The sequence below is a fragment of the Salvelinus namaycush genome, chromosome 19 (assembly GCF_016432855.1).
Source record: "Salvelinus namaycush isolate Seneca chromosome 19, SaNama_1.0, whole genome shotgun sequence".
NCBI classification, from domain to species: Eukaryota; Metazoa; Chordata; class Actinopteri; order Salmoniformes; family Salmonidae; genus Salvelinus; species Salvelinus namaycush.
In genome coordinates this window covers 43,419,948-43,442,133 of record NC_052325.1, presented here as the reverse complement: position 1 = coordinate 43,442,133, position 22,186 = coordinate 43,419,948, and the positions used below count along the sequence as shown (strand labels likewise).

At 47.2% G+C, this 22,186-nt stretch overlaps 1 protein-coding gene across 1 annotated transcript in view; it reads left to right on the top strand.

Annotated features, from left to right (window-relative positions):
- hdac4 (histone deacetylase 4) overlaps positions 1-22,186 on the top strand; it is a 233,878-nt gene that overhangs the window by 163,790 nt on the left and 47,902 nt on the right. The window contains exons 7-17 of the mRNA XM_039015050.1: positions 1,443-1,561; positions 7,966-8,097; positions 8,283-8,380; positions 8,900-9,016; positions 9,795-9,978; positions 10,280-10,476; positions 13,537-13,749; positions 15,109-15,301; positions 15,945-16,078; positions 17,786-17,888; positions 20,847-20,893. Coding sequence (XP_038870978.1) covers positions 1,443-1,561; positions 7,966-8,097; positions 8,283-8,380; positions 8,900-9,016; positions 9,795-9,978; positions 10,280-10,476; positions 13,537-13,749; positions 15,109-15,301; positions 15,945-16,078; positions 17,786-17,888; positions 20,847-20,893 — 1,537 coding nt within the window. The remainder of the gene's footprint in view (positions 1-1,442; positions 1,562-7,965; positions 8,098-8,282; positions 8,381-8,899; positions 9,017-9,794; positions 9,979-10,279; positions 10,477-13,536; positions 13,750-15,108; positions 15,302-15,944; positions 16,079-17,785; positions 17,889-20,846; positions 20,894-22,186) is intronic.

The following is a 22,186-nucleotide window of genomic DNA, read 5'->3' as shown; positions in this document are numbered from 1 at the left end:
TCTCACTCCCCCTCTCTTTTGTTCCACCTCCCTCCCTCTTTCTCTCTCTTGCTCTTTCTCTCTCTCAACCTTTCCTCCATGCACTGCTGCACCTTTTCATGAGGCGAGATCTGTGGATCGGGAGATGGAAAAATGACTCTCAATTTCTCTCTCTTTCTTTCTTTCCTTAACTCCTCTGAGAGTGGGAGGGGTTGGGGGTGTTCATAGACTTGTCCCTAACGCATTTGATGGTGTGTGTGTGTGTTTGTGCTGGTTTGTGGTAGGCTTCTGTTTTTCCATAGGTTGATGAGTGTGTTTTTGTGAAAAATTGTTCTCTGTCAGCCACGGCCTAAGTTTTGACACCAGTAGTCACGGTTAAGTCCTTGAGAGGACAGCGTGGAGAGAAGTTTATTTCCCCATTGGTGTCTTCCTTGTCAAAGTTATGTGTAAGGGAGGCTGTGGCTAGTCCAATCAATGGTCAGCGCCATCCAGTGCCGACATCTGCTCTTCCCATTAACAACTATGAAGCCCCGCCCATTTTATTGATGAATGACACGTTCTCTATTGATTTAGCTAAGATATGAATTTCACTTGACGGTTTTACAGGAATTTTACATTATTTTGTTTACTCTTTACTTGTTTGCTACCCACCTACCGTAAAAATCAGCATTCACATAAATCAATAGTAGCCACATAAAATGGAAAACGGACACAGAGACAGACAGGTACACACACTTTTTTAATGGTAGCTTAGGATAGATGGATACTCAGTAGCAGACAGACAGACAGGCAGACAGATACCTGATGCCTGTTTCTCCCTCACACTTCTGAAGCCACATCAACTGGCACGGACCATTGTTACCCAGTCAGAGAGACTGGCACAGACAGACGGGCAACGTCAGCAGATCGTACACACACTAGCAGGTCCATGCAGCAGTAGTAGCTTTTATGGCTCCGTCAGATCTCTTTCCACTTATTGCCCTGTCGGAGCAGGTTTGTTTACAAACACAGGGTGCCGCACCAATTCAGGCTCGGCACGTGCATTGTGGGTAATCTGAGATGGCATGCAAAGTGCCGGGCCATAAATAAAAAGGTCTGCCTGAGAGCAGGTTCCGTCTGGTGGGAAGGGAACTGAGAATCCTGTGTTTGTGGTAACGCTCATCCGTGTATGTGTGTGTGACTTTTCAATAATGGGCGCATTGTGCCTTGATGCTTCTCGAAGAGCAGATTTTACGATGACAAGAAATAATTGAACAGCTGAATTTCGATTTTTCAACATCTTATTACATGTTGATGATTATCCGTCATACTGTGTACAATTGTTAAATGTATTTATCGACAATGGGGAATTATCTTACTTCCAATTACCAGACGTCCTCTGCCTCAGAAGTCAGGTCGACCTTTGCTCCTTTTGAAGGAGCCAAATGAAATACTGTAAATGTGTATTTGTCTCCCCTCTGTAGGAAGACGCAGCACAGCTCCCTGGACCAGAGCTCCCCTCCCCAGACAGGGATGTCCCCTTACAGCCACGCCATCCTGGGGATGTACGACCCCAAAGACAACTTTCCTCTCCGCAAGACAGGTAGGCCTCCGTCACCTGACCCCTGATCGCTTTTCACTTCGGAGTCAACTATCGCTGTTTTTTTTTGTTGCTTTCACTTGGCTGTGTTTGAATATATAAAATAAAAAAAGCTCTTCCCTTTCTAACTTCCTCTTTCCACACAGTAACTCATCTAAAAGTGTGTTCGCTAAAGTCATAGTGGCTAGTTAATAGCGATATGGTGACGGGATCAGCAAGAGGAAATGGGTCCAAAATATTGAGACATCAAAAAAATGTACAGTAGACGTAGCCAACTGTGTTACCTTGTGCCAGTTGCCATGGGTGACACAACTGTTGACGCCAGTGACGCACTGCAGGCCAATTTCCCCCTAGTTCCCTGCGGCCTTTGCTTCGGGATCATTAGCAGTGTCGTGTGTAGAGCATTGTAGTGTTGGGGCAGATAATATATGACAGTGGGGTAGATTATCAATCCACGTTACTACTACGTTTCACCTATGATCTTTGACATTCAAGAGCTCATTCGTGACCTTATAAGGAGAGTATTTCAGCATTTCTGCTGTGTTCCTTTTCTTATTTCCATTCTATATTTATAAAGGTTCCCGTTGTTAAGGGGATATATTTGTATTGAAGAAAGACATGGATCAAGAGTCCAGTAGGGTTTTATAAATCATCACCAACATGAGAACACTGTTGACATGAGAATCACAAGAAAACGAAAAGGCTGTCTATGGAACACACAGAGTCTGATACCACAGCAGCACTGGTTGGAGATTTCCTGTTTCAAAGCCTTTGAGAAACTCTTGGTTGTCCCCTGCCTGTAATGTGGGGTCTAGGCGGTGATTATTCACTCGACGTCTGCGCTCGTTTGGCCGCGTCTGTCCCGGCTCGCCCAGATGGAGATCAACCTCTGTGTGCTCTGGGCTGCCGACAGCCCTGCCGCCCGTGGGGATGTGGACAGGAATGCATTATCCTGTGGTGTAATCGTTAGTGCAACTAAAACCAGTTTTTCTATTGGACAAACTCAGGTAGGTCGCTCCCCATTTTTGTTCCGTTTGCTTCCGTTTTAAGAAACGTTTTGCAACAGAATCGGCGTAAATAAGCACCCCTGGCGACGAGCGGGAACGTCGTGACAGAAACGGGAGAGGGCCAAGGACTGGAAATGTTTTAAGATTAGCTACTGTGTGCCTTGTGCTGTTCACTCAGGGAGAAGTGCTGTACATCCACATTTGAGGTGCTTTATTTGAATCCATAGGTAATTTGTGATTAGCACGTAGCAGCTCAGGTACCAGGCTTGTAATATATGTTAGGTAAAGGTGTACATTACAACCATATGCATACTCCACATATTTCACCCCCCCCCCCTCTTTTCCTAATGAATCTCCTCATATCACCGAGTGTAGTCGGGTTGTACTTTACACCCCCTGCCCGTCCAGTCCCATCACGCACACTCTCCAACACCGTCTTCTCCAAACCGCCACCCCAGTCCACACCACCACCATCTCTCTCCTAGCCAGCCATTGAAACCTCATTGCCCTCTGCATGTTATTTAAACCACTCACAGCTGTTATTTAAACCACTCACAGCTGTTATTAAACCACTCACAGCTGTTATTTAAACCACTGACAGCTGTTATTTAAACCACTCACAGCTGTTATTTAAACCACTCACAGCTGTTATTTAAACCACTCACAGCTGTTATTTAAACCACTCACAGCTGTTATTTAAACCACTCACAGCTGTTATTTAAACCACTCACAGCTGTTATTTAAACCACTCACAGCTGTCATTTAAACCACTCACAGCTGTTATTTAAACCACTCACAGCTGTTATTAAACCACTCACGGGTGAAGACGGCGGCGTGTGTCATTTCCCCTTTTGCGACGCTACTTCTCTCCGCTCCGCCGGCGGAGGCTGCAAATGTTTTATGCCGTCTTATCGCGTTTCCGAGGAGGCTTCGTCTGTCTTTAATGTCAGAGGGAAAATGTCACCTTGCTCATCCGTGTCTCCTTCTCTCCCTCGTATCAACCTCATATCTCTAATATGGAGATTTACAGTTGGAACGTGGGGAATCTAAAATCCCCCAACTGTATTTTAAATGTCTTCGCTGGTAGTGTAGGAGGTCATTGATAAGCGATGCCCATGCTAAATAACTAGCTTCTGAGATATACATTTTGTTACAGTAGATATATTCAACAACAAGATATTGGTCATAAAATATTAATATTGTGTGAACTTATATTCGGATCAAATATCACACAGATAGCGGCCATTTCAGCATATTGAGATGCTAGTTACCTTAGAACCAGTTAAGGATATGTGAAACTCTTTCAGTTTTGTAGAGTAGGTAAAATCAGATCTTAGGTAATGCATCAATCTCTTAGTATTTTCAACTGACCCTCAGCGAACAGATTCAAGTTATCAAACCGAAAATCTGGTCTTGTGTTCTTTTGTTCACCGCTGATTTGAAGATATCACGGACAGGAATAGAACCTAACGAGGAATAGACAAAGCACCAAAGAAGTCTATTTCTTTTACGTAGACCCACTCAGAATTCAGGAAATTAGCGTAGAATGAGCATCTCCATGTTCATCTTCATGATAATGATGCTCATTCAGGCATCAAACCGTACGATAATCACAGCCCATTCACAATGTGAAGAGGAGCCCCTTCAGTTTCCTGGAGTAGCTCTGTTTGACTCACTTGATTGTGCCTGTCTTACTCATTCGTGTCTGTGGTAATATAGCGACTGGACCATCTCTGTCCCTGGAGCTATGTTATTTTCACCATGTTTGTGGAGAAACTGAAGTGAAAAATGGCTTGTTTCCTTGATGTTTCAATGTGAACTTTCAATGTACACTGAAGAAATGAGAAACCATGACTGAAGCCTAGCTGTGGAGTTTGATTTCACAGACAGCGATATTGTTTATTGTGATTGTTGCTGCCTCTGAGGTAATGTTAAAACTTCATTCACATAGATAGACATTCCGGAGAGAGAGAGACTGCTAGAGTCAGCAGTGGGCCCCTGCAGTGAGTCGTTTGGTGTGGCAGCACTAACACCCTTCAAAGTCACCGCGTCCCGGGGTGAACCCCCACAGGCTCCTCCAGCCTGCAGAGCAGACAGGCCATAAGCCCCTGGTTCTGCCTGCATCAACACTTTACCCCCACCATCTCTCCTCTGAGCGTGAGAGAACCGAGAAAACCCTGGCACGGCCGCAAACCTCCATCCATCCACCCATCCATCCCCGTCTCAGCCCTTTCTCCACTCCTGGCTGCCAGCCACGTCCTTTAGCCTAGGCCCGCTTGGTTTGCTTGAGCCACAGTCCACCACACCGCAAATAAAGCTCATTGCTGAAGGTCCAATGGCAAATTTGACGTCTCATAGTTTATGTCTCTCTTTCCTTGGAACTTTAGTGAGTGTATTATTTATTCAGCAGCGTTGCAGTGTTTTACAGGGGGGACATGCGTTTTATGTGGTGGCTGTTCGAGACAGATTTTTACTGAAGCGTGACAGGAGAGATGTGAACTCTAATGCAGCGTTTGCATCTAATCTGTTATTCAAACGAGTGTGTCGACGCTTCTGTAGCTCAACCCACCTTCATCTGTCTCACTTATAAAGCTACTAGTCCGTCACACAACCCGATTATACGACTGTCGTCATCATCAAGCATGAGAATCGTCCTCCAATTATCTCCCCTTTTTTATCCAAGGTTCTAATGTACGTTCTCTAATACCCGGATACCAATATAATAATACACTGTATACTATTTAGTAGACCCTTTTATCCAAAGCGACTTACAGTACAGTCATTCTTTACGTATGAGTGGTCCCAGGAATTGAACCCACTATCCTGTTATTGCAAGCCCCACGCTCTACCAAACCGAGCTACAGAGATCCCCCCCCCCCACTCCTGCACATACTCACAAAATCCTATGCTGCAGTATCTGCCGACAAAACCACAAATAAACACATCACCCATCTATGGCTAGTTTACCTCAAGACAGCTGTTGTGGATACACGTAGTCTGCACCACCTTACGGTCAACTACTTCAGACTATTGTTCACTTGGTCAGCCATATTGGAAGTGTCAGGCTAATTTGTGCTAGATTGCATTATAATTCTTCAGAGGAATTGTCTCTTTGAATGTGTTCCCATACACTCCAGCTGCTAATGCACAACATTCATGACCGGGTCTCCCCTGATCCTGTTAACGAAGCCTTTTGGACAAGTGCCCTCCACTTACAAGAAGCGCCGCTCTTTTTTTGATAATCAAGTTGTATAAGTTCAACCGCAAGTTCAGCCCCTCAAATTGAAAGTGCACTTTCATATAAATGATACATTCCGCGCACTCAAAGCCCTCGCTCGTCCCAAATGGGCCAGAGGTGTTCTCTGTCTGCACCGAGTGCATTAAAACAGGTCAACTGGTCAACTCTTATACCTGTTTTTCACATTCAAGGATACATGGCGCTGAAGGGAAAAGATGGGATAACCAACAACAAACATTCCCTGACCAAATATCCACTGACTGAAAACCCAGAGTCCCATGGGCCTTGGCCAAGTTGATGCAGACATGGCCCTGAGTCCTACGCTAATGAGCGTAGCTTGCCTTCTGTAGCCAGACCCATTTCACACGAGGTTACGAGCTAAGCCAAAGGGTTAACTGGTGGTGAACGTTTGGTCCGGACTAACTGAAGGGAAGGGGAGTGAGAGGAAGGCTATCCGCCTCTCTGCACAGAAAGCGAGAATGAACCAAAACGACTGTTTGCAAACCCGAAAAAAAAGGGCACAAGAAACACACACTCGTTTAATAGAGAGCGTTTGACAACAAGAGCTATTCATTAGCTTGGCATTTAGACAGGCTTGATTAAGAATGGGGTCTGCAAGAGCTGCCAAGACTGGAAAACTCTTTCCCTCTAGTGCTGCTCGTCCTTGTCACATTTTTGGAGCTCGTCTCATCAAGTCGTTTCTCATCTGCTCCGTCAGTCTTTCCAGAAGTAGCCCCTTTAAGGAGTAGCTTGTTAGCACTAAATGCCTTGAACTGGCTAACCTTTATGAGGTGCCAGGTGAGCGTCGTGTGCAGTGCTTCATTCGCAGTGATCATTTCATTCTCGGCTCCGCGGCACAGTGTGGTGTTTGGCGCCATCGATCTAAGACTAATCGTGTCTAAATTGTGAACACTCCAGTAAAGGCTCTCTTCTCCAAGGCATTTCGGAGAAGTGTGACCTCACCTCAGGTCTCTACTGAGCGCGGCATAGCAGAAGTCGCGCCGCGGGAGGCAGTGTGCTGGGGTCTGGAGTTTTTTTTTCTTGTTTACAGACAGTTTCAGACAGCAGGATAGGAGAGCGAGAGCGGAGTGACGTGCTTGTTTTGCAGCAGAGAGAGAGAGAGAGAGAGAGAGAGAGAGAGAACTCTCGTCATTAGAAGCCCAAAAGCCCTCTGAGGCTTTGACAGCCAGGGAAGCCAGAGCAGTGAGAATCTCCTCAGAAAGATAATAGCTTCTGAATGTTATCGAAATCAAATTTTATTTGTCACATACTACAGGTGTAGACCTTACCGTGAAAGGCTTACTTACAAGCCCTTAACCAACAATGCAGTTCAAGAAATAAGAGTTAATAAAATATTTACTAAATAAACTAAAGTAAAAAATGAAAAGTAACACAATAAAATAACAATAACGGGGTTATATACAGGGGGTACCGAGTCAATGTGCTGGCGTACAGGTTAGTCGAGGTAATATGTACATGTAGGTAGGGGTGAAGTGACTATGCATAGATAATAAACAGCGAGTAGCAGCAGTGTAAAAACAAAGGGGGGTGGGAGGGGTATGGGTCAATGTAAATAGTCTGGGTGGCCATTTGATTAATACCCACTTCCATACTTCTGCATATTTTTTTATATTTTTTTTTTCATTGAACCTTTATTTAACTATATCATGTGCAAGACGGAACAGAATACGTGGAACAATTTCACATCGGTCCCTGTTACAGTGTTGTGTTCATTCATGTTTAGCAGAATGTTTTGGTTTGATTCAAATGAATCCTGCAGGTCATGCATGTGGAATTGCAAAATGTAACACTAGCTGTGTGTCTCTCCACTCTCTCCTCTTTGAATGTTTTAGAATCCAGGCCCCTTCACCCTCGTTCTCTTCATCTGTGTCATGATCAACCTATATAATGCTGCTTGTCCTCCTGTGGCTCTCAACCCAATTCATTTTCCTCTCAAGTATGCCCTCAATGGCAATGCCAGTAAAAAGGCTTTACTAAGAACTGCATATTCTTCTTTTTAGATTTCTGTAATCTTTGTTGTGTATGTTATGCTCTCAAGTTGTGTTTTAATGGACCCCCTCTTCCTCTCTCTCCCTCTTGCTCTTCCTCTCTCGCTCTCTTCCTCTCTCTCTTCCTCTCTCTCTCTCCCTCTCTCTCTCTAGCCTCTGAGCCCAACTTGAAGCTCCGGTCCAGGCTTAAACAGAAGGTGACAGAGCGCAGAAGTAGCCCACTGCTACGTAGGAAGGATGGTCCAATAATCACTACTGCCAAGAAGCGCTCTCTGGACATGGCTGGTAAGCTTCCTGTGCACCACTCAGCCCAAACGGAACACGATCAAACTCGCACAGCCCTTGCATCTGTAACTTTAGTGCTGTTCTGTGGGTTGAAATCGATAGGTTTCCAACCTGGTACCTTGATCAGTATGCGTGTTGTGTGGGAGCCACATGTCTTGTGGTTTGTGTCTTTTTTGTTGTTGCAGAATCGGCCTGCAACAGCGCACCTGGCTCGGGCCCCAGTTCGCCCAACAACAGCTCCAGTAACATCACCAATGAGAACGGCATCGCTAGTCCAGTAGAGGTAAGCAGCCACTATAACTTGAACCTGCATCAAGCTGTTCGGTTGCTGTGACCATGGACCTCTGATACACTCTTCTCTCAATCTGCTTTGATGTTGACTCCCAGTCACATTGCTGAGGACTGTTTTATTCATATGGCCCAGACCCAAATAAAGTGTTACTTGTTAGTTGTTGGCTCACACTATAAGGCCTGTGTGTGCGCGTGCGAGCGCGTGTGCTTCCGTGCTTGTTTGATCCGGTGTGACTGTTTGTTTGTGTGTGTACGTACGGGTGCTTGCGTTTGTTTGCGTGTCTGTGCACGTGGCGGTGGAAATGCAAGTGGCTGTGTGTGTATCTCTGTATCCTTGTCAGTGTTTGAGGCGCTGAGTGTGTGTCTCTGTAACCGACATGTGCTCCAGACTGCCCCGTGTAGGCAGGAGGCCGCGGGGGGCTGTTTATTTTTCCAGAGGGGTCTATTTATCTGGCCAGTGTTTGTGTTTCAGTGTGTGTGTTTCTCTGACTGTGTGCTCCTCTGTTTCCAGGCCTCCCTGGCCCACAGGCTGGCCGGCCGAGAGGGCCCCTTGAGCCAGCTGTCTCTGTACACATCGCCCTCACTGCCTAACATCACCCTGGGCCTGCCAGCCACCGGCCCGTCCAGCGTGAGTTCCTACTCCTGCTTTCTCTCGCTCTTTCTGTTCTTTCTTTCTGTCTTGTTGGTTCATTCCTTTGTTTGTTTTCTGTATGTTGTTCGTTGGTTTTTCTTTCGTTAGTATTTTCTCTTTTTTTTCATACTTTTTTCTCCCTCTTCTGCACTCTACTGTATCTCTACCCTGACATCTCACGTTCTCCCCTTTTCTCTCGCCCACATTCTTCCTTTCCCTACTACACTCTCTCTCTCTCTCCACCGGCTTCCCCTCTCATCCCAATGTACTCTTTTCTCTCCCTAGCTCTCGCTCTCTTCTCGCTCGCTCTGTTCTCCCTTTCTCCTCTCCTCCACTTTGAGGGCTTGCTTGCGCACACAGCCCTTTCACAGTGGAAGACTCCACATAGCGGGGGCCCTGTCTAGACCTAGTCCATCTGCCGTATGTGGCTTTTCAGCCCCACTTCCATTTCAGAAAGGCCCCATTGAGAGACAATGACCAGCAGTAGGTCAGTGACGCACGTTCTACCCCCTCAGATGGCCCAGTCAACCTTTTTGTTTTTTTGTAAGGAATGTCCCCCCCTTCCTCTCTTTTTACCCTCTCTCTCTATCTCTCTCTCTCTCTCTACATGTTTCCAACTCTTCCAAGTGAAGTCAGGCAGAGTTATTAGTTCACTGATATGCAGTATTTTGCCCCGTAATATATGACAGGGAAATACACTACAGTTAGATGATTCCTTGGTCTGCATTTAGGGGCAACTTCCACCTGGCACCTGCATATGTTTTCCTCCTTTCAGATGACGTCAGGCCAGCAGGATGGTGACAGGCTATCGATGCATGAGAGGCTGCAGCAGGGCGTCCCCATAACCACTCCCTTCATCCCCGGGGCCCACCTGCCCTCCTACCTGACTGATGGGGGCTCGGCACACAACCCCCTCCTCCAGCACATGGTCCTCCTGGAGCAGTCCCAGAACCCACTAGGTCTGTCCTGCTGTAAGCATATCCACTCCGTCTCAGGCACTATCCAAAACACATCATCCCCAAAAAAATGGTTTTGAGAGACCATCCTCCGGGGTGGTTTCACTGGCGGCTGGTGAAAGGAGGACGGCTCATAGTAATTTCTTCAGTGTATTGAATGTGTTTGATGCCATTCTTCTCGTTCTATTGCAGCCATAACAACCAGCCCGTCCAATCAGCCTGTCCTTCCACACCTGCCTCCATAGGTCCCCAATGTTACTTGTGGATCATCCTCTTAACGTTGTTGGTGTTTCCTGTGTTTCAGGCCTGGGCGGGCTGCCCTTGCAGTCGCCCTCCATCCACAAGCTGCGTGGGCAGCACCGTCCCCTAGGGAGGACCCAGTCGGCCCCTCTGCCCCAGAACGCCCAGGCCCTGCAGCAGCTGGTGGTCCAGCAGCAGCACCAGCAGTTCCTGGAGAAACACAAGCAGCAGTTCCAGCAGCAGCAACTGCATATCAACAAGGTGTGTGTGGTGTGTGTCTGGGAGGAGGTGGTGGGTGTGGGGGCGGGTGTGTGTGGGAGGGGTTGGGGGCGTGCGTGATTGTGTACATGTGTAAGTGTGTGTGTCTGCTATGTAATTAAGCAACAGCCCCACCACCACCAGCAGCAGCAGTAACACAACAGCTGTACATCGGCTAAGTGTTTGCCAGAGTCTGCCTGCCCTGCGTGCATGTTCCTGTGCTTGCTTCCTCCGTCGCCATAGCAACTAGCTCGTATGGAGGAAGCCGCCTCCTTATATGGTCACACAGGAAGGAGCTCGGTGTGTTTGCGTGTGTGTGGTGATTAGGGAGGATAGAGAATTATAAGGCCGGAGCAGGGTGGGGGCGTAGAGAGATAATTATTGCTCTTTTTTTCTCCCTACTGAATTTCTCCTGTGTCGTGACATTCCCTGAGGATTATACGCTATTATCCTCTGAATCTCTGTTGTTTTCCCCTACTTATGTCCCTCACTGACACATGGCCACATTGACATCACTGTGTGTTTAATGGACTATAACAATGGATATTACCACATTACAAATTCATCTCAGAACTAGCGAGTAATCCAATTGGATTGTCAGTGGTCAGCGATTTAAGAATATGAAGAATAGGGCCTATAAATGTTTTTATTTTAAAGGGGTAGTTCAACCAAATGACAAATTTACCTCAGATATTTACCTCAGATATTTACCTCAGAACTAGCAAGTGATCCATGTGGATTCTCAGTGGTCAGCAATTAAGAATATGGAGAATATGGCTTTGTTTACTTCCCAACCTTTTAGCATTAGCATTGTTGCTTGAAAAGCAATGGGAGTGGTAGGATCCAGGTTAGCATGCGGCTAAAACAACTCAGTCATATTTTGGGTTGCTGACTTTCAGGATCCATTGATTGTTTGCTGGTGATCCATAAGAGGTCACTTGTCACTTTACTACTTGAATCAGCTGTCTCCATGATATCAATAATTCCATATTGGTACTGTTGTCATCTCCTGTCAAAAAGTTTCATATTTGAAGAGACATACTTTTTGCTTCATGTTTTGGATGAAAGGTACAGCAAAGCTGAAAAGCTTTAAAAAATGTATATTTGGATATTAAGTGTCGAGGAGTTGTTTAACTACCAGTATTTAAGCATTAAAGGAACTACAGTAGGCTCCCACTTTCTCTCCAAAACTTTCAAATGTGTTTATTTAGCATCCAACTTCAAAGCAACCTCATCCCTTATGTAGCTGGTGTAAATCCCAAAAGAGGGTTTCCCCTTTAAAAAATAGAGAGAATTTCGCGAAAAACAGAGATGGAGTCAGGGGGAATAAAAGAGAGAGTGAGTCAGGGGGAATAAAAGAGAGAGGGGTGGGGGGAGCGAGTGTAAAAAGAGTGGCTTGTGTTTAGAGGGGGATGAGGCAAGAGACTGGTGCTCTGACGTCAATGAGCCGGTTCCCCTGGCGTCATGCCAACAGGGCCCAGTGCGTGCGTCTGCCAGACATGGTTGCTACGACCTGGGACACTGGAAAGGGGGGTGAAGGACGGACGGACGGGGGGGTGTAGTGGTTACCCTGGACATCCCCGTGGCGACCGAGCTGGATGGACCCAGCTGGCCTGGCACAGCGACATCCACCACAGTCTTGAAATTACACTCTCTCTCTCTTTACTTCTCTTTCCTTCTGTCTCTCGTTTGTCTCTTTCCTTCTCTCTCTATCTCTGTGTCTGTTTCTGTTTCTCTCTCGCTCTCTGTCTCTTTCTCTATTTCTGTGTCTCATTTTCTTCCGTGTTCTCTTGCCCTCGTCTGGCTCTCATTCTTTTTCACTTTCTCTGGGCTGCCTTCTCTGACTCTATTTCTGATTTCTCTCTTGTCACTCTCTTCGCCTTCCTCTCTAAACCCTCTACCTTACCCAAAGTCCCTCTTTCATTCCCCCTCTCTCTCCCCTTTGATGTCCTCTCTTGATCCCTCTCTCCCGCACTTGTTTTTTGAACAGAAGTACCCTCTTTGTCCTCCTGTTTATAGAGGCTAATCTCCCATTCTCTCTCTCTCTCTCGCTCTCCCTTCCTCTCCCTGCTGTTATGGTGAGACCTCAGCCCTCTCTCCTTTTCTTTTCGTTCTCTCCTTCACACTCTCTCTTTCACTCTCTCTCTCTCTCTGCTTGTATGATGAGGCTTCACCTCTATCTCTCGCTCTATCTCTCTTTCTCTCTCTTTCTCTCTCTCTCTCATTCTATCCATTCTGTTTTTCTTTTTCTCATGGCGAGTCTGTGTGAACCCGGAGACCGTGGGTGGACTAACCTTTATAATCTAAACAAACCAGCTTCTGGCAACAAGTCATAAGAGCCAGCCAGTCAGCTTGTCATCTGAGCTAATAGATGGCGGTTTGGACATGAGCAGTGACGTTTGTTTACCGTGCGTTTAAATTTAGACATGTTGCTCGGAGGATTTATGGATTTCTCTGTGCTCCGAAGGAAAAGTTTGCAAAAGAGAGATTGTAATTGCGAAACCTCTTTTTGAGCTCGTATCAACTCACCTATCTACACATAGACGATCATACCGGAAGCCAAAACACCTGTCTAACTGTTAACAGTACCATAACAGATGCACTTGATGGAATACACTTGGATCATTGGAGAAGAGAATAAAGGATAGGGTTGAATCCTTATGTTTAGATATGGCTCTGCTGAAACTTTCCTAGATCAGTGGTTCCCCAATTTTCTTTGTGATGACATGAGGCTTTTGAATGTCTTTGATTGTGTTTAAACCCAAGAGGGACTGGCTGTGGCGGTCCACTCTTACGGTCCCGACGCACCTTTTGGGAAGCACTTAACTAACTCTCCATTTCCGTTGAACATTTTTTAAATCTGGAAATTAGTATACTGCCCTCATAGGCATGAAGGAAGTGGGCTTTCTTTGTGGTCACCCAGAAATAGAACATTTCCCAAACTATGTATTGCAACGGTTATCGTTACTTAGGTTTGGTACGGGTGTGTGTAACTTATCCACACTCACTGCCAGATCTTTTAACCTTTGACCTCAACCCCCTCCCTCTCCTCCTCCTCCTCAGATGATGGCCAAGCCCAGCGAGCCAGGACCGGGTCGACAGCACGAGAGCCACCCGGAGGAGACAGAAGAGGAGCTAAGGGAACACCAAGCCCTGTGTCCCCAGGAAGGAGTCCTCATGCGCGGGGTGACGGTCAAGCAGGAGCCCCCGGACCCTCAGGAAGAGGAGAGGGACAACCGAGAGAGGATGATCGACCAGGAGCTGCTCTTCAGACAGGTAGGACAGAGGGAAGAGGAGAGGACACAGACAGACACACACACACACACACACTTGAAAAGAGCTGGAATATCCAAATGGACAGACCGAGAAAGAAGACTACACACACGTGTACTGCATGTGTGATAGTGAACAGAATGTAGGCTATTTTCATTTTTAGTCAGTTCACGAGAAACCGACACCCACACATGGCTTACTCTTGCTGTATTGACACACAAACAAACACACACACACACACACACATGCAAGCACACATAATGACACACACGCTGTACTCCTACTCACAAAATGAAATAGCGTGCAGGTTTTTATCTGAATGGCTGAGGTCAGCCTCACGCCTCCTCTCTACTGCTGAACCTGAGTTAGTCTCCCGAGGGCCACGCACACACCGACACACACACATACACACACACAAACACACTTAGCCAGAACACCATGTCATCCCTGTCTAACATGCAGCCCTGCAGTCGGTCCAAATCCACTGTCCTTCCTGTCACCATGACGCCCACACACCCCACATCCCCCGGCAGGAAGTATAGCTCTGGGGGCCCCTGGGAAATGAAGTGTTAGAGCAAGGAGCGATACTCCAGTCTAACCCTGCTCTGTTAATTACAGTAGTGGCAATTCACTAAGTGGCAGAACAGTTTCAGAATCTGGATCCCAATAGCACCTTACGGCAAAAACCTATAGTATAGTGTTCATACTAAATACGTTCATGCCAGTGCCACCAAAGGCTTTCGCAGGAATTGGGCTGATTCTAAGTGAAATGATACTGAATGCATGCATACTTGCATACCATTTGTATCTTAATGTTCCTAAAGCCGCTCACACATCTGATCCACATGTCTGTCTAGCTTATGATAGTGGATTCATATGCATCGAGCGCCATCTTCTGGCTAGTAAGATATCCTGCAGCAGTTCAACAGATGCACACAAAAGCAGAATTTGGTGTGTGTGTATTAGCTTACGTGTGTGTAACATTCTCTCTGTCTTTCTCTCTCTCTCTCTCTGTCTCTCTCTTTGTCCTCTCTCTCTCTCTCTCTCTCTCTCTCTCTCTCTCTCTCTCTCTGTCTCTCTCCCCTCTCTCTCTCTCTCCCTTCTCTCTCTGCCTCTCTCTCTCTCTGTCTATCTCTCTCCCCTCTCTCTCTGTCTCTCTCCCCTCTCGCTCTGTCTCTCTCCCCTCTCTCTCTGTCTCTCTCCCCTCTCTCTCTTTCTGTCTCTCTCTGTCTCTCCCCTCTCTCTGTCTCTCTCCCCTCTCTCTGTCTCTCTCCCCTCTCTCTGTCTCTCTCTCTCCCTCTCTCTCTGTCTCTCTCCCGTCTCTGTCTCTCTCTCTCTCTGTCTCTGTATCTGTGTGAGCAGCAGGCTGTGTTATTGGAGCAGCAGAGGATGATCCAGTTAAGGAACTACCAGGCTTCCATGGAGTCAGCCGGCCTGTCAGTCACCTTCCCAGTACACCGCCCCCTCTCCAGGGCCCAATCATCTCCCGCCTCGGCCTGCTTCCCTCCCATTGTGGTACAGCAGGAACCGCCCACCAAGCCTCGCTTCACCACTGGTTAGTGTCCAAGCACCCCCTGTATCACACACACAAATGCACATACGTACAGACACTCACTCACACACGCATGTGTAGACACAGACACAGAAACACAAGCACGCTCACACGAATCGAAGCAAATGTATTTGTCACATGCTTGGTAAACAACCGGGGTGGACTGACAGTCAAATGCTTACGGGACCTTCCCAACAATGCAGGGAGAGAAAACAGAAAAATAATAGCACGAAGAATAAATACACAATGAGTAACTAGAACTGGTCACGAGGGACACCACGCACACACTCTCTCTCTAACCTGTAGTCTGTATCTCACTCACACACACACTCCCTGTTCTCTTAGATTAGTCTGTCCTCTCTCGGTGAAAACAAAAAAAAATGTACCTCGACTCTCTTTCTCCCCTAAACCACTTTGAGAGCCCCATGGTCCAGCATACTGCTCAGCCGTGCAGTGTGCGTGTGCTGTTGTCAGAACCTGTCTCCCAAACAGTCTTATTAACACTGTCTTTCATAACCCTGTGTGTGTGTGTGTGTGTGTGTGTGTGTGTGTGTGTGTGTGTGTGTGTGTGTGTGTGTGTGTGTGTGTGTGTGTGTGTGTGTGTGTGTGTGTGTGTGTGTGTGTGTGCGTCGCCCCTCCCCTCCAGGCCTGGTGTATGACACGTTGATGCAGAAGCACCAGTGTATGTGTGGCAACACCAACACACACCCAGAGCACGCCGGACGCATCCAGAGCATCTGGTCCCGACTGCAGGAGACTGGACTGAGGGGCAAGTGTGAGGTACGGAAACCCTACACCCCCAACCTGATCACTCCGTTCTACCACTTCTGGTCTCGTGACCCTCCCACCCCAACGGGAGGGCAGGTCCCGCTCAGCACCAGTCAAAGTTCTTCTCTGTCCTGGCACCCCATTGGAGGATCAGGATTCCCCTAACATCCCTGTCCATCTTCCGAAAATGTCTGAAACGAACTCTTTAAAGAGTATCTTGAAACCCCCCCCTTTTCTCTGGGGAATTAGATAAAGGGTCTCATTGCCAAAATACCGACGTGTACCTTTAACATGAATGCACTAATTGTAAATCGCTCTGGTTTAGAAACATCTGCTAAATGCTCCTTTTCTTCCATTGTATCCCTGATTTCAGCACTGACTCAAAAGTAATAGGACAGGTTAAAGTGTGGCCTGCTCTGTGGTTTCACCCATATAGTCTTTTTTTTCCATCAGTGCAGAGACTAAGGAGAGGAATCCACTCTGGAGTATAAATTCAGGTCCCCTGTCAAAGTAACTGAGGAAGCGTGTTTGCCAACCTTTCTCAATAGTATAAAGTGGCTGCCTTTACTCATCCAACCTGGACTATTGAAATGGAGCCGTTATTCCACTTTCAGACCATTTCTGACCAGGAGAGGGCAGTGTTAAACCAACCTCCCTCTTTACAAAACAGCCCACAGCAAGTTGCCCGTAGGGCAAACCGTTGACAAATCCTAACCATAACCATTCGGGGGGGGGGGGAATTCTAAACTGATCTTAGACCAGTGTTTAGCTTAGTGGGTTGTTTTTGAAGTTGTCTGTTGTTTTGAAGCGCTGGTAGAGATAAAAAGCTGCTAGTGGGTTAAAGCTGAATTTGAGCTAATAGTGGGTCTTATCATAGTGGGTCTTATCACGCGCTGCACCTGTTCTGTGACTATCCACACACACACACACACACACACACACACACACACACACACACACACACATACTTGCTCAGCAAGAGACATGCTTTACTGTTCATCTGAGAGGTATAAACACAGTGTAATGGTTCCTAAATGGGGATGATCTATCCTGCATCACACTCTGCGCTGTGCGTGTTTGTGTCTGACCTCTTCTGCATCTCACTCGTTCACTGCGTCAGCGCTACGCTTGGTTGCATAGCTGCCGTCTCTGTTTTTCCTGAATGGCACAAACAAACAAACAAGTCCCGTCCCCAGACTTCCTCCCCTCCCTTCCCCTCTGCTCTCCTCTCTCACTCTCCTGTCTTTCTCTCTTTGTCTCTCTTTCACACACACACACACACACACCCTTCGGTCCTCCTTTACGACCACCACTGTAACTAATTGGAGATTCCTGGCTACAGGTGTTACCCTGTCCCCCCCCTCCTCTCCAATCCTCCTCAACTCCCTCCTTTTCATCTTTCCATCCCTCCTGTCCATCAAAAGCTCAGGTGACCCTTGGGGATTAGTAAAGCAGGAGTGTGTTATAACTAATGGATAAAGCATTACAGATACAGGTGTCATAGTAAGTGTGACCAACTCTCTCTCGCTCTTTCTCCCCCTTTCTCTCTCTCTCTCCCTCTCACTACCCCTCTCTCTCTTTCTCTCTCCCCTCTCGCTCTCTCTCCCCCTCTCCCTCTCTCTCTCTCCCCTCTCGCTCTTTCTTTCTCTCTCTGTCTCTCGGTCTCTGTGTGTCTCTCTGTCTCTCTGTCTCTGTCTCTGTCTCTCTGTCTCTCGGCAGTGTATCCGAGGGCGGAAAGCCACTCTGGAGGAGTTGCAGACGGTTCACTCTGAGGCCCACGTCCTTCTGTATGGAACCAACCCACTCCGACAGAAACTAGACAGTAAGTCCTACACCAGTGCTGATCTAGGATCTGTCCAAATAATCTAATTCATCATGATCTAAAAGGCTAAACTGACCCTAGGTCAGAAAACCTACTCTGAGATGCTTTGTGGATATGGCCCATACCCAAGTGGGTGTTGGTGCTTAATACACTATACAGGATCAGTTGTGTAGATGCTCTCAGTATAGTGAGGGCGAATCCCAAGTCAAATTTTCACATTGTCTTCCATTGACATCAATGCATGTCAGAAGTTAGGATTGGACTGTATCTGACCGAGTCTGTAATACCTACATGTTTCAAGCAGACCACCATAGTCCCTGTGCCCAAGAAAGCGAACGTAACCTGCTTAAATGACTACCGCCCCGTAGCACTCACGTCGGTAGCCATGAAGTGTTTTGAAAGGCTAGTCATGGCTCACATCAACACCATTATCCCAGACACCCTAGACCCACTCCAATTCGCATACCGCCCCAACAGATCCACAGATGACGCAATATCAATCGCACTCCACACTGCCCTTTCCCACCTGGACAAAAGGAACACCTATGTGAGAATGCTGTTCACTGACTACAGCTCAGTGTTCAACACCATAGTGCCCTCAAAGCTCATCAATAAGCTAAGGACCCTGGAACTGAACTCCTCCCTCTGCAACTGGATCCTGGACTTCCTGACGGGCTGCCCCCAGGTGGTTAGGGTAGGCAACAACACGTTTGCCACGCTGATCCTCAACACTGGGCCCCTCAGGGGTGCGTGCTTAGTCCCCTCCTGTACTCCCTGTTCACCCACGACTGTGTGGCCAAGCACGACTCTAACACCATCATTAAGTTTTCTGTCGACACAACAGTGTCTGATCACCGACAATGATGAGACAGCCTATAGGGAGAAGGTCACAGGAAAAGGAGGGCCGAACAGGCCCCCATTAACATCGACTGGGCTGTAGTGAAGCGGGTCGAGAATTTCAAGTTCCTTGGTGTCCACATCACTAACAAACTATCATGATCCAAACACACCAAGACAGTTGTGAAAAAGGCACAACAAAGCCTTTTCCCCCTCAGGAGCTTGAAAAGATTTGGCATGGGTCCCCAGATCTTCAAAACGTTCTACAGCTGCACCATCGAGAGCATCCTGACCGGTTGCTTCACCGCCTGGTATGGCAACTGCTCGGCATCCGACCATAAGGTGCTACAGAGAGTAGTGCGTACAGCCCAGTACATCACTGGGGCCAAGCTTCCTGCCATCCAGGACCTCTATAGGCTGTGTCAGAGGAAGGCCCAAAAAATAGTCAAAGACTCAAGTCACCCAAGTCATAGACTGTTCTCTCTGCTACCACACTGCAAGAGTTACAAGAGTGCCAAGTCATGGGTCCAAAAGGCTCCTTAACAGCTTCTACCCCTAGGCCGTAAGACTGCTGAACAATTAATCAAATGACCCCCCCCCCCCCCCCCCCATTTGTTTTGTACAATACTGCTACTCACTGTTTATTATCTATGCGTAGTCACTTTACCTCTACCTATATGTACAAATGACCTCGACTAACCTGTACCACCACACATTGAATGGATATGGCCTTCGTTATTGAAAATGTTATTGTGTTCGTTCTTATTTTTTCTTTAGCTTATTTAGTACATATTTTCTTAAATCTATTTCTTGAACTGCATTGTTGGTTAAGGGCTTGTAAAGTAAGCATTTCACGGTCAGGTCTACACCTGTGACAAATACAAATGGATTTGATTTGGTTTACATGCACAAAGTACAGTACATGAACAAGATTGCCCACAGTATGAGAGTGTATACGACGATAACAGTCTCCCATAGACTGCTATCTCCCCCCTCTCACACCTCCGCCGTCTGTTATTACAGGGCAGAGCTGGTCTAATGGTAGTGTTCCTCCACCAGACCATTATCAACTTTATTATCTGCATTATAGCCTTCTGTGTAAAGAAAAAGCCAGGAAGCTCCAGAGTTTTTTTTTTTTTTTTACCTAATCAACCGCCATTTTATTTGTTGTCGTTCCATTCTCGTGTTATCTCGCCACAGTTGGAGCTAGGTCAAGTCTGTCCCTATGCTCGGTCAAGGCCGCTACCTCTCTGCCAATAATGACCGCACGCACGCACACACACACACACACACACAAACAATGTTCCATGACATCACCCCTCTGTGTTTACTCCCTCCACCCAAAGTGTTCTGATCCATCACCTAAATATTTCCTATTGGTTGAGAGAGAGAGAGGATGACTGACGGCTTGGCTCAAACATCGAACTATGACCACCCTGGCTGTCATATCGGAGTGAACCAAGCAGTGCCTGTCGAAGAACAGTCATTTTGTCCCAACCTTTTTAGTTACTGTAGCACGGTGTACATTTTGCTCTGCCCGGAGTACCCCTGAACGACCCCCAAGTACCCGCAGGAGACTGTTGGACTTTCCGTATTTCCACTTGCACCATTTTAAAAGTGTTTACTTCAAATATGTGTGATTATGTTGTATGTTCTGTCATGCGTCAATGCTCTAGGAGTGTCTGCTATATGAATTCATATTAATGCAGAAGTGTAATGATCAACTCAGGACCCACTAAGAATAGTGAAGGGTCACCGAGACACATTTTAAATGTTCAGGCCCAAAGGTGAAACGCTGCTCTCTCGATTAGACTGCACTAAAAATCATACACACATACACAGGTGTAGCCTATGTTCTCAAATCACGCAGGGTGTTGTTTTAAGGGTGTGGGGTTTCCACTTTACAACGTTTTGCTCGAATTTGTACGGGTCAAGATTCGTTTATATCTCAAAGGGGATGTCGTGTCTAAGTTGACGCTGTAGTCATCTTGCAGATGCTTCTTGACTGGAGAGACTGGTCGGGCATACTGTGTGACAAGGTAGTATTCTGGCGGCTGCCTCTAACCTCTCTCTCTCTCTGTCTCTCTCTCCACCCCCCTTCTTCCTCTCTCTCCCTCTCAGGTTCATTGACTCCCATGTTCGTGAGGCTGCCTTGTGGAGGGGTAGGGGTAAGTCACTCCCTACTTATTCTCCCCTGTCTAAATAATGGTGTGGTGTGTTATCCCACACACACACACACACACACACACACACACACACACACACACACACACACACACACACACACACACACACACACACACACACACACACACACACACACACACCACCCTGGAGCACCAGAGGCAACCAAAACTGTTGCTCTGCTTTCTGTCGAGTGGGTAATTGTGACCATATGTTTTCTATAAACAAGCTGTGTTCTGTAGAGTGGGTGGGAGGGCGCTGTCTGTGTGTTGAGGGGGACACTGGAGGGGGGGGGGGTTAAGGGGGAGGTTGGGGGGGCAATGCTATGTGTGTGTGTGTGCTGTTCCTTCAGTGTGAAGGTTGGGAGGAGGGGGGGGGGGGGCAGGTAAGAACAAGGTCAGCTGGGTTAGTGTATGTGTGTGACCCTCTGTCTGTATGCTTGCATTTCGTTGTCTTCATGGGGCGTGTGTTCCCTTGCGTACTGTATGTGTGGAAGTGTGTATTGGAGCGTGTGAACTCAGATTGTGTGCTTGTTGCTCCCTAGATCAATATGTTGACAGAGGTCTGATTTGCAATCCCTCTCCCTCTCCCCCTTACCTATCTCTCTCTCCACGGAGGGCGTCTAGCTGGGTCTGTTGTGCTGCCCGCTGCTGCCGGCGGGAAACAGAAGGGGCTCTGCTCTGTTTTATGGAAATGAGGCTAAATTGTTGTCTTCCTGTAGTCCCAGCACAGCGCCTCGGCTCATCAAATTACCCTGTCAGCCTGAGCAGAACTGCCACTCTTTCATTCCAACACGTTCCCTCACTCTCTTTGGTTCCCTGGTCCCTCGTTTTCCTCTCTCTCGTATCCCCCTATCGCTCGTACTGGCGCGCCTCTTTCGCCTCGTCTTACTCAGTCTCAGTCTTGCAAGTCGCTTTCGTCAAGGCTACTCTGCCCTTCCGACGTTGCACTTTCTTCTCCTTTAGGGGCTAGTGACATACTTTGGCGCTGTGTCCCTCCCCCCCTCGCTCAATCTTTTCTTTCACTTTTTTACACACTCCTCAGTTCATCCCAGGGTACATTGTCACATTTTGTCGTCTTCTTCCATTTTTTTTTAAAATCTCTATCACTCGATTACTTTATCATTCATTTCCTTGATTACTTCCTCACTCACTCACTAACTCACTCACTCACTCACTAACTCATTCACTCACTCACTCACTCACTCACTCACTCACTCACTCACTCACTCACTCACTCACTCACTCACTCACTCACTCACTCACTCACTCACTCAC